This window comes from Triticum urartu, chromosome 4A, assembly GCF_056163025.1.
Source record: "Triticum urartu cultivar PI428250 chromosome 4A, HENAU_Tu73, whole genome shotgun sequence".
Lineage (NCBI taxonomy): Eukaryota > Viridiplantae > Streptophyta > Magnoliopsida > Poales > Poaceae > Triticum > Triticum urartu.
In genome coordinates this window covers 556725070-556739595 of record NC_141876.1, presented here as the reverse complement: position 1 = coordinate 556739595, position 14526 = coordinate 556725070, and the positions used below count along the sequence as shown (strand labels likewise).

Below are 14526 nucleotides of genomic sequence, written 5' to 3'. Positions count from 1 at the left end.
AAGTTTGACCAAATTTATATTAAAAATTATTAGCATCTATAATATCTAATAAATATAATATGAAAATATATTCCGAGATGAATCTAATGATGTTGGTGTTGTTATGTAAATGTCAACAATTTTTTACATAAAATTGGTCAAAGTTGGATGAGATTGACTTCAGACAAATCTAATATGCAGAGTAAAAATGACCGGAGGGAGTACTATACACATTTCATCACAATCTGCACCCCGACTGTTCACCGGATTTCCGCCGAATCCTGCGCCTTTCGGGGCTGGCCCGCCGCTCAGCGAGACGACCCGCAAAGCAACGGCGAGGGGGTTGAGGGGTCAAATTCATGATTGTAGGGGGACCACGGAAACACTCGTCCTTGCACATCACTACCACATGTCCAATTTCAAAAGCAAGTGCTGCCACCAAACGGAAAAATAAAGGGTCTGTGGGGCATTAGTTATCTCATCATCATGCATATCTGGTGTTAGCTAGATAGGGGCCTCCTGTTCATGCACTTTCTTCAACCGGAGAAGAGAAGAGTAGAAGATTTGGTCGTGCTGCAAATGTGTATGTGTGTGTGTAGATGTAGGTAGGGCTGGCTTTCTGTGAGATGTCAGCGTCGTCCCCGGTGATGCAGTTGCTTAGGAGCATCTGATGATCAGCTGGGAGATACGGAAGGTTGGGAGGGGGGAGGGAAAGAGGGTTTTAGGTCTACCAACTGGTGGTTAGGGGACTAATACGTCTTAACAGATGCCATCACCTACTGAAAGTTCTCCGATTGGCGCCCTTGCAATCAAGGCGCCGGGGAGAATCAGCTAGAAATGGCAACTTGGGGGGCCTTTTCAGCTGAGAACACACCCAGCAAGTGAGGAGGGTAATGGGCCTGCTTTGCTTTGCTTTTTTGTGCACTGAGTGGACTAACTGAACCGAACTGGCCAACAAGTATGCTTGCTGCAAGGTCACTCAAAACTGGCAAGAATCTACGGGTTTCTATAGTGGCATAAAAGCGAGGGCTCCATTTTTTTCCCCACTCCGGTCCGCGGCGTCCGCGTCAAATTTGAAATTTTGATTTGTCTAATTGTTCAGAACGAAAATGAAAAACAACACTTGCATGTGGAAGCATATTCTTCAGAGTTAGCAAGATACCTGCAACCAACCGTGTGATATATCTTGGTTTTATCATGTGAGCCACAACTAAACTAAAGTACATACTATGTATGTATTGCATGCCTAAAAGGCGCATCGGTCTCATGCCGACGGCCGAGATCGAGCGTCGGTCTCCCGATCTCGGCCGTCGACGTCCCTGTGGCCTGAGCGTGACGCACGCGCGCAAAGCAGCAAGCCTACGTGAAAAAACGAGTGAGGTAAAGAGAGGAGATAGGGAGGAATAAGCGAGAGGGAAACAAACAAAAACGGTGGTGGGGTTTCTTTAGGATTTGCGGGAGGATAGTGTTAGGCAGGCCCTCCTCATTGGCGCAAGCAGCCCCGGAGTATATTATTGCTCAGGGAAGGAGGCAGGAGGAGCTACAACAACCAAAAGAGAAGGGACGAACACCAAAAGCAGCAAGATACAATCCCACGAGTGTTCTTGGTTATTTTAAGCCCACACCCTCGCTGCTAATCCCCTCTTTAGAATCCCCGGGAGGATCGGCCCTCTGTCCCCGGCCGGTCTTCTGTCAGAAAAACTCTGAACAGATAGCAGCCAAGAAGAAGCTCTTGCTTGGCCTCAAAGCCAGTTCTTGCAGAGGTATGTGTAGATACAAGCTTATCTTAGCAAGCTTGCCTTGCCCTTTGCGTCCATGAATCTGTAGATGATTCAGTGAGCAGCAGGTTTCGGTTAGGTGTTTTGGTTTCTGTATGGATTCTTGGTGTGGTTCTGGCTTCTTGCTTGTTGAGGTCTCTGTTCCTGGTTACCTACTTGTGGTTGGCGGGTGCAGCACCGTACCAACTTGAAAAATTGCTTCATGTTTTAGCTGATTCTTGGCAAGTTTGGCCTCTGAATTGCAAGTAGTAGTAGCTGATATTTTTTTGTGTTCTTAGTTTATCTCAGGTCATGTCTAGTTAGACCTTTTCCCCCTTGATAGGTACTACTACTGATTTGGACTGGTGTTTTCCTGAAATTATATGCTGGTTTCATCAGCTGAGTGGAAAGGCTTCGGTTTCTTTTTGTATGCAGGTACTTCAGAAAGAAGATTGAGGGATTGTGTGCTCGGGAAGTACGGTGACCTGAAGTTTATCCTCCCAGGTAGATATATAGATGCTTTCAATCCTGTTGGATCCATTCTATCCTTTTGATTTACTTCGCTTGCAGTAGAATTCTTTCACTCCTCTTGTAATTTTCTGAATGAATTTGCAGTTATTCTTGACTAGTCCACTCATGTCATACTTCTGCCTAATTCACTACAGTGTGTCGATGCACAGTTGCACTTGCGCACCATGTTTTTACCATCTTTCCTTTGCTCCAAATCTTGCTATTTCCGACTGTAATTTGAATTTAGGAGCAAGATGAAATTGCCTTCTGACAATTCTGAGCAGGATTTACTGACAGTTTCCAATCCTCTATTTCTTCAGTTCGACACTGAAGACAAAACTTAAACCTTCCCACGCGTCGACAGTGGTACCCTTCTGATGATAGACGACTGCATTTGCGTCTGAAGAAGATCGGATGGCCACGTTCTTCTCCACTTCAAACGATCAGAGGGGCCTCGCCGGCGGCGGCGGAGGCGGCGGAGACATGTCATTCCACCACCACTACCCCATGTCCAACCAATACCCGGACTCGTCGACCGGCGGCCTGATCCCGCTCCCGGCGTCCATCGTGCAGCAGAGCCACATAGCGCACCACGGCGGCGGCGGCGATGGCCGAGACGACGAGCCGGCCGCGTTCATGAGCTCGAGGGACGGCTCCGAGCTCGGCGGCCTGCAGACGCAGATGCTCATGGGAGACGGCGGCGCGTCGGCCGGGCAGCGTAGTCACCAGGGCGGCCTGTCGCTCAGCCTCGGCTCGCAGGTGCCGGTGTCCCTCTACCAGTACGGCCGTCCGGGTGGCATGGCTGCGGCCGCTTCCCCCACCTTGATGAGTCCGAACCAGTCGGCGATGGCGATGGCGGCGAGCAGGAACGCGCAGGTGAACGTGTACGTGCAGAACTCGAGGTTCCTGAAGGCGGCGCGCGAGCTGCTGGACGAGGTGGTCAGTGTCCGGGACGCGATCAAGAGGAAGGGGGACAGGAAGGACGACTCGGCTGGCAACGGCGAGTGCGGCAAGGTCGAGGGCGACAAGGGCGAGGAGAACGAGGGGAGCTCCGCCGCCGAGCTGTCGCCGGCGGAGAGGCAGGACCTCCAGAACAAGGTGACGGCGCTGATGGCCATGCTGGACCAGGTGGATAGGCGGTACAGGCACTACCACCAGCAGATGCAGATGGTGGTGTCGTCGTTCGACGCGGTGGCCGGCTCCGGCGCGGCGAAGCCTTACACGGCGCTGGCCCTGCAGACGATCTCCCGGCACTTCCGGTCGCTGCGGGACGCGATCGGCGCGCAGGTGCAGTCGGCGCGGCGTAGCCTCGGCGAGCCTCAGGACGGCTCCGGCGCGGGGGGGCTGTCCCGGCTGCGGTACATCGACCAGCACCTCCGGCAGCAGCGCGCCATGCAGCAGTTCGGCATGATGCAGCAGCCGCAGCACGCGTGGCGGCCCCAGCGCGGCCTCCCGGAGTCCGCCGTCTCCGTCCTCCGCGCCTGGCTCTTCGAGCACTTCCTCCACCCGTAAGCTAGCTACCCACCGCGCCGCCCATGCAGCTGGTCACTCTACTCCTCTGTGCTCGCTCACTGATCCGCCATGATCGATGCAGGTACCCGAAAGACTCGGAGAAGGTGATGCTGGCGAGGCAGGCCGGCTTGTCCCGGGGGCAGGTGTCGAACTGGTTCATCAACGCGCGCGTCCGCCTATGGAAGCCCATGGTGGAGGAGATGTACAAGGAGGAGTTCGGCGCGGAGATGGACTCCACCAACTCGTCGTCGGAGAACGCCGGCAACAAGCACGGCAAGGTCGACGAGGCGGCATGCTCGGAGGACCAGGACCGGGACGAGTTCCAGAGCACGTCGACGCACGCCGGCGCGAGCCAGCTGCTCAACGCCTACAAGTCGGAGCCGGTGGGCAGCATGGACGCCGGCCCGCTGTCCAGCCTCGGCGGCGGCGACATGGGCACGACGTACGCGCCAGCAGGCCTCAGCCTGAACCACCACGGGCCGGGCGGCGGCAGCCTCCTGCAGGACGCGTTCGCGCACCACGGTGGCGACGACGCCAGGTTCGTGACGTACGGCGGCAGCATGGGCGACCTCGGCGGCAGCGTGTCGCTGACGCTGGGCCTGCAGCACTGCAACAACAACAACAACAACAACGCCGGCCACGTGCCGCCCGAGCAGCAGGGCCTGCTGTACGGCAACCCCGGCGACTTCGACTTCCTCAACGGCGGCGACGACCGGCAGCGGTTCGCCTCGTCGTCGTCGCAGCTGCTGCACGACTTCGTCACTTGAGCTGTCGACCACCTGGACGCACAGCATGGCACTGAATAACGCAGGGGGCGGCGTGCCAGAAGCCTGGGCGGCCGGCCGGCGCCGCCGCCGGTATGCATGAAGAAGCAAGCAGAACATGCATGGTAGTACACGGTAAATCTGAAGCAAGTATATACGTATATCATACAAGTATACAATTGGTGTGGTAAATGAAGTAGGTTGTATAACTGTATATGAGATGGGGGTGTAGCTTGCTGTAGAGATAGTAGATTGGTATTTTTTTGCTAGCCAGCACAGATTGGTGTACTTCATTGACGAATGGATTCAGGATATTGATGATTTGTTGATCCAAATAGACACCAGTTTCTTGATCTATACCAGTACAATACAAGTTTTTTTCGCGTTTGCTATCTACTAGTACTCGCTCCGCCCGGAATTACTTGTCACAGAAATGAATGTATTTAGACGTATGTTTAGTTCTATATACAAACATTTCTGCAACAAGTAATTTAGGGGGGCTTTTTTTATAGACGGTGTCCGAGCTCAAGACGGTGTGGCGGAGGCTTGGCGTCGCCGGCAGAGGAGATGAAGGGACGGAGAAGGAGATGGGGAAGACTGCTGGGAGGAGGAAGATGAAGGAGAGCCGTTGGATAATTTCTAGGGAACTTACAAATAACTCCAAGTTTTGTTTAGCCCTTAGCAATGCAGACGTATCATGGTTCTGCCCTCCGTACGTATCACTCTCCTGAACTTCTGAAGACCTGCTGCCATTTACAAGCTGGAACAAGAAAAAAAGACCAGGTTTTCTGAACCTGATAAGGAGACAGTGTTGACAAATGCATCATGACACCGCGTGATGTTCAGATTTTGTCCATGGACAAAGACAGACATAGAATCATCAGATTCAGGCAGCCGAAACATAGACAATGGCTCGTGACAGTAAGGTTAAGAGTAACAATTCTTATACAGTTGAAAACTTGTTCAGCGGACAGACAACATCACACAATTGGTTCGACTCACATGACAGCAAAAGTTGAACTGAAACCTAGATCACTTGCATTGGAATAGTCATAGCAGTACCACATTACCACGACTCGTGAAATTTATCATCATTTTAATGGAGACAGAAAATGCCAACAAATAGACACTTTTAACATTTGAGAGTGCAAATGCTTGTTATATCTCTCATACTACCACACTTCAGATGATCAGACAAAATACTGCAAAGAAGCCACTTCAGTTCCTACCTAGATTATTCTTCCTCTTTCTTTCTCACTGGTCAGCGATTGCCTCCGTTGTTCACCTGCAAACAAAACCAAGTATATGGGCGTATTCATTGATGCATTCAACCTCCTAGCAGAAAAAGAAAAAGGTTTAAACAGATTCGTACTCATGGTTAATCAGATTCATACATACCTTCTGTACAGAGATTTGACATCTTGTCGCAGTGCCTCGTGTTCGAGAAACCTGTCCCCGCTCTCTGAAATATCCACAGCGGCAAGCTCAAAATCATCACTGCTGCAAAGCTCGTTCCATTCGAACCACATCTTGGACTTCCATTCTTTTCCGGAGGCTGTCATGTGATCCTCCTCTTCTGGGGAGTCGGCGGCAACAAGGCGGTAGCAATGCACCATTCTGGACTGCCCTGGTCTGAATGCCCGTCCAATTGCCTGTCGCGTCACAGAAGGATTTTCCTGGACCTCCAGAATGACAACGCGTGATGCGCCAACAAGGGAGATGCCCTCGCCGCATGCCTTGATGGAACCAAACAAAACTTTAGCATCCGCTGAGTGGTTGAATCTCTCAACCGCCTTGTCTCGCTGCTCTTGTGTTGATTTACCATTTAATTTAAACATGTGCACCTCTGGTTTCCATCCTTTCATTCTTATGAGCAGCATTTCCAAGAAAACCAGAGGGTTCAGATACCGGCTGAACACGAGTACCTTCTCTCCTGCAGCTTCTGAAAGACACAACAAATTGTATATAAACTTTGCCTTTGCCCCAACCTTGATATCAATTCCACTTTTTATGATGGAATCAATCTTCTGAACAGCAATATCTCGATTTTTCCCTTCAACGTTTTGAATATTCTTTAAGCACGGATGAAGATAAACAGCGCTGCATGCTGTTTTCCTGCTAAAATTATCTAGTCTTACCAAACTCCTAAGGATATTTTCCTGCTCGGTACTCATATTCAGAAAAACGGTGAAGTCCACAAGTCCGGGTAGTTCCTCCAAAAGCTCACCTTTATAATAGTGCAGCACATTTGCGGTTAGCTCGCGTAGATTCTGGATGATCATTACTCTCATTTTATCATCTGCATCCTTTTTAAGGTTTCCTTCAACTACATCATAGAAGTACTTATCTGAAGTGTACTTTGACCGTGCACTCTTCCCCAACATGTCAACCTTGCTTAGTATGCGCTTCACTATTGCACGAGGTTTCTCCATCTTCAGGAATTTTGGCCGCACAAGGTTCAGAATGTTGAAAACCTCTCTTACATGATTCTGAAACAAGGTTCCTGAGAGAACCACTTTTCTAGGAGTTCTTATACTTCCAAGTGCAGTGAGTAAGTCAGTTTGCTCATTTCTCGGAGTGTGGCCTTCATCTAGAATGACAAGGCTTGGGACCTTCAACAACTTATCTCGGCACATGACAGCTTCTATTTTATAAGTATTCCTATCAGATACTATGCATGCAAATTGATGATACCCTAGCAGCAATATGCTTCTCTTTTCTTCCCACAAGTTCAAAACCTTGAGTTGTTCAGACCGGGTATTAGCTTTGGAGGAATAGAAGTCAAACAAGGGTATGGGCATGTCCTTAATTTGCCAATGGACAAATTCTGTTCTCCATGTTGCCAGAATGCCCTTTGGAAGGATAATCAATGGCCTTCCTGCAGGGTATCTGGCCAGGAAGCTTTGAACAAAGCTAATTAGCATAAAAGTCTTTCCAGAACCTGGTGCATGTGCTAGAATACAACCTCCAGGGTTGTTCTCATCTGCCAGGTTCTTGACCAAGAAATTAAAGCCTTCCACTTGGTGAGGTTTCATCTGTTCTGAATGCTGAGAGTGGACTGAGAGAGCACTAGGGACAACTTGAAGAATATTTCCTGAAGGACTGGTAGTTGCCTCCAGCTCATTGTAGTTTCTGGGTTCTGGCGCATAAGTTCTGTGGGATTGCTTACGCTGATGCAACAAAGAGGAAATGAGAGATGTGGCTCCGCCAGTATGGAAACAGAAGTGAATTGCTTTTTTTGAAAATCTACATCTTAACATTTGGGGTTGGTATAGGATTTACTTGGTTTATTTGAACTATATCCCAGTAAAATCCTCATTCAAAAAGAACTAATCAATGACTTGATTGACATTTGTTAAAAGCTAAAACACATGCAATGGGTGTTCGTACAGGGCATTTGTTTGATCTATCAATCATTAATGACAAATAACCGATGAAGAAAGTTTATAAACGATAACATACAGAACCAATCAATGAGTTGATTGACAGGACACTATTTACCAGTTAATGTTATTTGAATCTTTTAATAATTATCTTCAGAGTATTCAAGAAAATAAATTGGACTAATTTGGATCAGAAACTCCGTACCTTTTTCCAGTTTATCTCAAAAATATTCTCGATACGTTGCTGGATCAAACCACAAACACGACATACAATGCCCAAATCATCTTTCATCAGGAAGTCGTGATGACAATCATCCACTACTTCAGAATTGTTCTTCTCCGACGGAACAATACTGTGATCGCTTCCAATGGTCTGGTTAGATTAAGTATGTTGGTCAGATTCATCAAGAAGGAAGTAATGGTAGACAAAAGAACAAAGCAAATGCGTCAAGGGGTAAAATTAAGAAAACAGTAGTATGATGATGGTAAAGCATTAAAGTATATGTGTGAGAACCAAAAAGGACCAGAGGAAAATGCAAAACTAGCTGTTTCAAAACAACCAGTAAGATCATGTGCTCCTGCTCTAGACCTTCAAGTAATAAAATGCAAAATGTGTCACATAACTGGCCTCAAGCATCATGTGGAAGACAACAATCACATTTTCCTTTTCTTTTTGACAAATATACACCAAGTAGATAGAGAAATGGTACTTTAACTATAGGCATGTACTACAAATACTATTTTCTATGTGGCATACTTGCTGAGAACCATTCCATCAGTGCAGATATGAAACCCATTATCAAGTAAGCAAGGCCCTGAGATCATGAAACATTGAAATCTAACCTGATATAAGAAACATAGAAGAGAATATATCTAGAGACAATTGCAATGAGTTTATTAAACAGATACCTTTGAACATGCCAATGCAACAGACATTTCGTTCCAAAGGTCATCCAGGTCATCAACTGGATTGTCATTGTTATCATAGTGATTATAATGTCCATTTGCCGTTGAATTACTTTGTATGACCTCACAAGATATTTCACAAGAATCTGCAACAGATATATTGTTGTTCGCCATGTGTTGTTTACTTTGGACATCCTCACCTTCTCCTTCCCCTGTTTCTCTCTCCTTGTCACGACTCTGTTAAAATGCAAGATAGTGAACATGACAGGGAGAAACAATTCCATTTACCAATCCAGATATTGAGATTAAAAAACAATAGTATCTCTCATATAGTCATATCTGAACTAAATCAATCAGTTTTCATTTTTTTGAAACTGAGTAGGCATATCTTCTGGAAAAAAGTTATGAAACAAAAATCAAATTTGTTTGTAACTAAACAGAGCAAAAGCGGGATATTCAAAAAATGTAAAACATATTCCTGTAAAAAGCACATATCAGAAATTTACTTCAGGGACATCATTGAGTAACTTGAGTTGAATCAAGTGCAATATAACAATATCTTACTAGGACATGCAGTCCTTGGGGAAGGACTTTTGATGTTATTGAGAATATGATACTGATTAGCATCTAGGCATAAATATGAACATACTCAGTGATTACCAGTAGTTCTCTAATCAAACTATATAGGAAAAATACAGCAATATTGACTAACATTTCCAGAGTTAATATCGAAGCAGACCTCGGCGTAAATGTTTATGTCATTCTGTCCTTGCTTGATCAGTTGTGGCTCTGAAGTACTATGGCCATCAAATAAAGCAATTTCCTTGGGCTTGAAATATAGATGGAAGCTAGTCAGTAATAAGTAAATTCAGCACAATGCAATTTATCATGCCAGCATAAGTTTAGACAAACTTGATACTGTTAAGCAGTTTAGACAAAATAAATAATGAGACAATTGTGCATAAAAAGATGACCTATGGGTTTAAAGATCACATAAGCTATTTGCGAGCATGGGAATGAATAATGTCTATTTCCCTCCTCTCTTATTCATGCAGTTAAAAAATGCAGAATTGTGCATTATATTAGATGCATTAAGAAACAGAAGATATGATGAGTTGAATGCACCTCATTGTCAATGTCCATGCTGTCCTTTCCTGGCTCAACTACAAGTTGAGCTTCAAAACTGATGTCCTGGTATTGGCAAGGCTGCTCAGCCAGCATGCATTCTTGGATAAAATCAGTATTTTGCTTAGAATCAGATAAATTTCCATCTACAAAGGATTGAACCGTGTCCTCATCATCAGAATCAAGTAAGCAAACAGTTTTCTGAGCCCCAGTATTGTCCATGGTAGCATGGGTATCATCTCCAACATTGTACAGATCCAATTCTATAATATTATCAGAACTAATATTGTTCCCACTTTGTGCTTCATCATGTAATGTCACATTTGATGACTTGAGAGCTACACTGGCATAGGGCAACTTGATAGGTACAAGTTGCAGCTTTTCAAGGGTGCTGATAAGTTCATGCCTCTTTCGATTGATTGCCTTGTAATCTTCAGTGACACTCCCGTACTTCAACTCATTGAATTCTTTGAGAAATCTAAGACGCACAGATCTGTTATGACTGATGATGGTTGACAGGGACTGGGTGCTGGGCGAGCTATCACGCCCGATTTCATGCTTCTGCATTTTGTAGTTAGTAGGATCAATGCTGAAGAAGAGAGCAAAAAATACTCAATGTATCGGGGCGTTTAATTTCTGAAATTAATTGATGAATGGCTTCAGAAAATAATTGATTTCAGGAATATCCGAACTGCAATTTTAAATGATTTCAGAAAATAAATCATTTTTAGGTCCTTCAGAAAATAAAAACCACCAGGAACAGGAAGGAAAAGCTCAGCCTAATCCAACCATCTCAACCTTAGGAAACATCAAGTGGATTATCATCAAAATGCACAGCAAATCCAGCGAGCAAACGGAGGATAACATCATCACAATTTTTTTTTGCTCGAAAGTGTGCAGACCTCGGTAACAACTAGTACACCAAACCTAGCTAGCGTCCAGAGCCCAATATTAACTGACGTGATTTCGTACTTCTGACCTCAATAAACCAGTCGATTTTTAGACCTACAAACTACAAAACCCTCCGGTATGAAAGACAAGGTCAGTAAAATGATCCTACCAGAACAAAAGGAAACTCCCATCGACGGCAAACTCGATCGATCTCCTCCTCCCCTGTCAGTGTGAGCGTGTGACTGCTGCTGCTCTCCGCACGGGCCACCCAGCCCCGCAAGCGCGTTTGAATGAGGGGCAGGGGAGAAGATAGAAAGGAGGAGGAGGGGGAAGAAAGGCACGACGGTGGCGGCAGTAGCCGGTGGAGCCAAGGGAGGGGAAATGAGAGGAAGAAAGGCACGAATCCGGCAGCCGACCCACGGGAACAAAAGGAAACAGCGCCGGCCGCCGGCCGCCGGAGATTGGACCGCCGAAACGCCCCCCAAAACAACCAAAAACCCCAGACCCTCCCCCCACCCAACCCCAAGCCGCGCGCGGTCAGAACAGCAACCAGAGGGCAGCGATACCTTAACTGAAAGAGGAGGCAAGCAGAGCAAACCGTACCACGGAGGAGCGGAGGAAGACGATGCCGGCCGGGGATTGCTTGGGGGGAGCTCGAATCCTGCGCTTGGGCTAGAGAGCAATGACCCCTCCGATGTTCTTGCAGCAAAGAAGTGGAAGCGTTGGGTGTTGGACGCTTCAGGTGGCCTGCACGCGAATCGTTCGGGATCGTTCCAGGGAGCTTTTTTTTTTTTTGAAACGGAGGCAAAAAACTTTGCGCATCCATTAAGTAAGAGAGAAAAGAGTTTGTTACAAGTCATCCAATTACACGTCATGCGAATTATTCTCGCAAAATTAAAGACCCTAGATTTTTTGCACCGGCGACGATCCAAAGGTTGGCCTCAGTAGAGATGGAGGAGAGCAAGATTGTCGGTGGAGCGCTCTTATGTTTGAAAACTCTTGCGTTACGCTCGTTCCAAATTGTTCATGACACGAGCATGATGAGGGATGCCTTGGCTTGTCGGTTTGGCGTGCCGTCGGCGCAAGTACTCGCCCACCAATCTTTAACCGAGTCAAAGAAGGGCCAAGCAGAAGTGTCTAGCCCGAGAATGAGGAATTTCTCGCTGACCAATGACCAGAGCCTTCGAGTATAGCAGCATTTATAGAAGAGGTGAGGTCCGCATTCTTGCACCCTCTTGCAAAAAGGGCAAAGATCACAATTTGGCCACCCATGCTTTGCCAACCTATTGGCGGTCCAAATTCTATCTTGGAGCGTCAACCAAGCAAAGAATTTGATTTTTGAAGGTGCCCAAACCTTCCAAACCATCTTATCCATGGGTGAGACTTGAGAGGACCATCCCTAGGTATTGCGCCTTGTATGTGGAGGCCACCGAGTATTGCCCACTTGCCGTATGTTTCCAAAGGATGTCGTCCTCGGTGAGATCGTCGAGATGGACCTCAAGGAGGAGCATCCAAAGAGCGAAGAACTGTGTGACATGCTCAACAGAAACAATGGTGGGGGGTTTGATCTTAAGGATCCACGCATTGTGCTTGAGCGCCTCCCGCACCTTCCAATTTTTTTCTCTTGGAGGCCGCATAGATGAGCGGAGAAATGTCCTTAGGCTTGCGCCCAAGGAGCAGTCCCAGAAAGGGGTCTTCGCGTCGTTACCAATGATGATGGTGGTGGAAGCATAGAAAAAGTTGAGGTCCTCCTCGTCGCATGGGTTTCCCATCCCCACCCACATCTTGGTGGCCTCCTTCCATTCATACCACAGCCACCACAACCTGAGAGCCCGACTGCACTTGTCGATGTTGAGAACCCCAAGCCCCCCATACTCAAGAGGCCGGCAAACAATCTCCCAATTCACCTTGCATTTCCCCCCGTCGTCTTGTCCGAACCAGACCATAAGAAAGCTCTCTCGAGCTTGTTCACATTGAGAAGGATGGTTGGTGGAATGACCAGCGGGTGGCGAGGTAGACCACTTGGGATGTGATCACGAACTTGACAAGGGTCGTTCGCCCGATGGTGGTGATGTTTTGACCATCATAAGTTGATAACTTTCTCGCAACTTTGTCTCATCCCAAAGCTTTGCCTCATCCATTAAGTAAGAGAGAAAAGAGTTTGTTACAAGTCATCCAATTATACGTCATGCGAATTATTCTCGCAAAATTAAAGACCCTAGATTTTTTGCACCGGCGACGATCCAAAGGTTGGCCTCAGTAGAGATGGAGGAGAGCAAGATTGTCGGTGGAGCGCTCTTATGTTTGAAAACTCTTGCGTTACGCTCGTTCCAAATTGTTCATGACACGAGCATGATGAGGAATGCCTTGGCTTGTCGGTTTGGCATGCCGTCGGCACAAGTACTCGCCCACCAATCTTTAACCGAGTGAAAGAAGGGCCAAGCAGAAGTGTCTAGCCCGAGAATGAGGAATTTCTCGATGACCAATGACCAGAGCCTTCGAGTATAGCAGCATTTGTAGAAGAGGTGAGGTCCGCATTCTTGCACCCTCTTGCAAAAAGGGCAAAGATCACAATTTGGCCACCCACGCTTTGCCAACCTATCGGCGATCCAAATTCTATCTTGGAGCGTCAACCAAGCAAAGAATTTGATTTTTGAAGATGCCCAAACCTTCCAAACCATCTTATCCATGGGTGAGACTTGAGAGGACCATCCCTAGGTATTGCGCCTTGTATGTGGAGGCCGCCGAGTATTGCCCACTTGCCGTATGTTTCCAAAGGATGTCGTCCTCGGTGAGATCGTCGAGATGGACCTCAAGGAGGAGCATCCAAAGAGCGAAGAATTGTGTGACATGCTCAACAGAAACAATGGTGGGGGGTTTGATCTTGAGGATCCACGCATTGTGCTTGAGCGCCTCCCGCACCTTCCAATTTTTTTTCTCTTGGAGGCCGCATAGATGAGCGGAGAAATGTCCTTAGGCTTGCGCCCAAGGAGCCAAGGAGAGTCCCAGAAAGGGGTCTCCGCACCGTTACCAATGATGATGGTGGTGGAAGCATAGAAAAAGTTGAGGTCCTCCTCGTCGCATGGGTTTCCCATCCCCACCCACATCTTGGTGGCCTCCTTCCATTCATACCACGGCCACCGCAACCTGAGAGCCCGACTAAACTTGTCAATGTTGAGAACCCCAAGCCCCCCATACTCAAGAGGCCGGCAAACAATCTCCCAATTCACCTTGCATTTTGCCCCCGTCGTCTTGTCCGAACCAGACCATAAGAAAGCTCTCTCGAGCTTGTTCACATTGAGAAGGATGGTTGGTGGAATGACCAGCGGGGTGGCGAGGTAGACCACTTGGGATGTGATCACGAACTTGACAAGGGTCGTTCGCCCGATGGTGATGATGTTTTGACCATCATAAGTTGATAACTTTCTCGCAACTTTGTCCACGAGAAATTGGAGGTCCATCAACTTGAGCTTCCAAACGGAGAGGGGCAGCCCCAAGTATCACAAGGGGAACGAAGCCCGTGTTGCCAACAAACTTTGGGTCAGGCGGCCCAAATCAAGATGGTTGCAGTGAATGGGCACCATAGAACTCTTCTGGAAATTGGTGCATTGGTGCAAAGGCCCATAACCTCTCCGAAACCCCTCAAAATGCTTGCAAGGTTGTCCACATCCTTTTTGATCGGGGCCAAGAAGACGGTTG

At 47.4% G+C, this 14526-nt stretch overlaps 2 protein-coding genes across 2 annotated transcripts; one reads left to right on the top strand and one right to left on the bottom strand.

Moving 5' to 3' along the window:
• Positions 1–1423: 1423 nt before the first annotated feature.
• On the top strand, positions 1424–4903 carry LOC125552745 (BEL1-like homeodomain protein 7). Its single transcript, XM_048716415.2, has 4 exons — positions 1424–1742; positions 2172–2240; positions 2567–3754; positions 3841–4903. Exons 3-4 carry the CDS (start codon positions 2661–2663, stop codon positions 4523–4525), a joined length of 1779 nt encoding a protein of 592 aa, XP_048572372.1. The 5' UTR covers positions 1424–1742; positions 2172–2240; positions 2567–2660; the 3' UTR covers positions 4526–4903.
• Positions 4904–5018: 115 nt separating this feature from the next.
• On the bottom strand, positions 5019–14288 carry LOC125554869 (protein CHROMATIN REMODELING 35-like). The gene is made up of 8 exons (XM_087520909.1): positions 13859–14288; positions 11431–11608; positions 9937–10525; positions 9551–9640; positions 8815–9048; positions 8111–8278; positions 5921–7692; positions 5019–5807 (listed from the first exon to the last, which is right to left on the bottom strand). Exons 1-8 carry the CDS (start codon positions 14286–14288, stop codon positions 5804–5806), a joined length of 3465 nt encoding a protein of 1154 aa, XP_087377035.1. The 3' UTR covers positions 5019–5803.
• Positions 14289–14526: the final 238 nt, after the last annotated feature.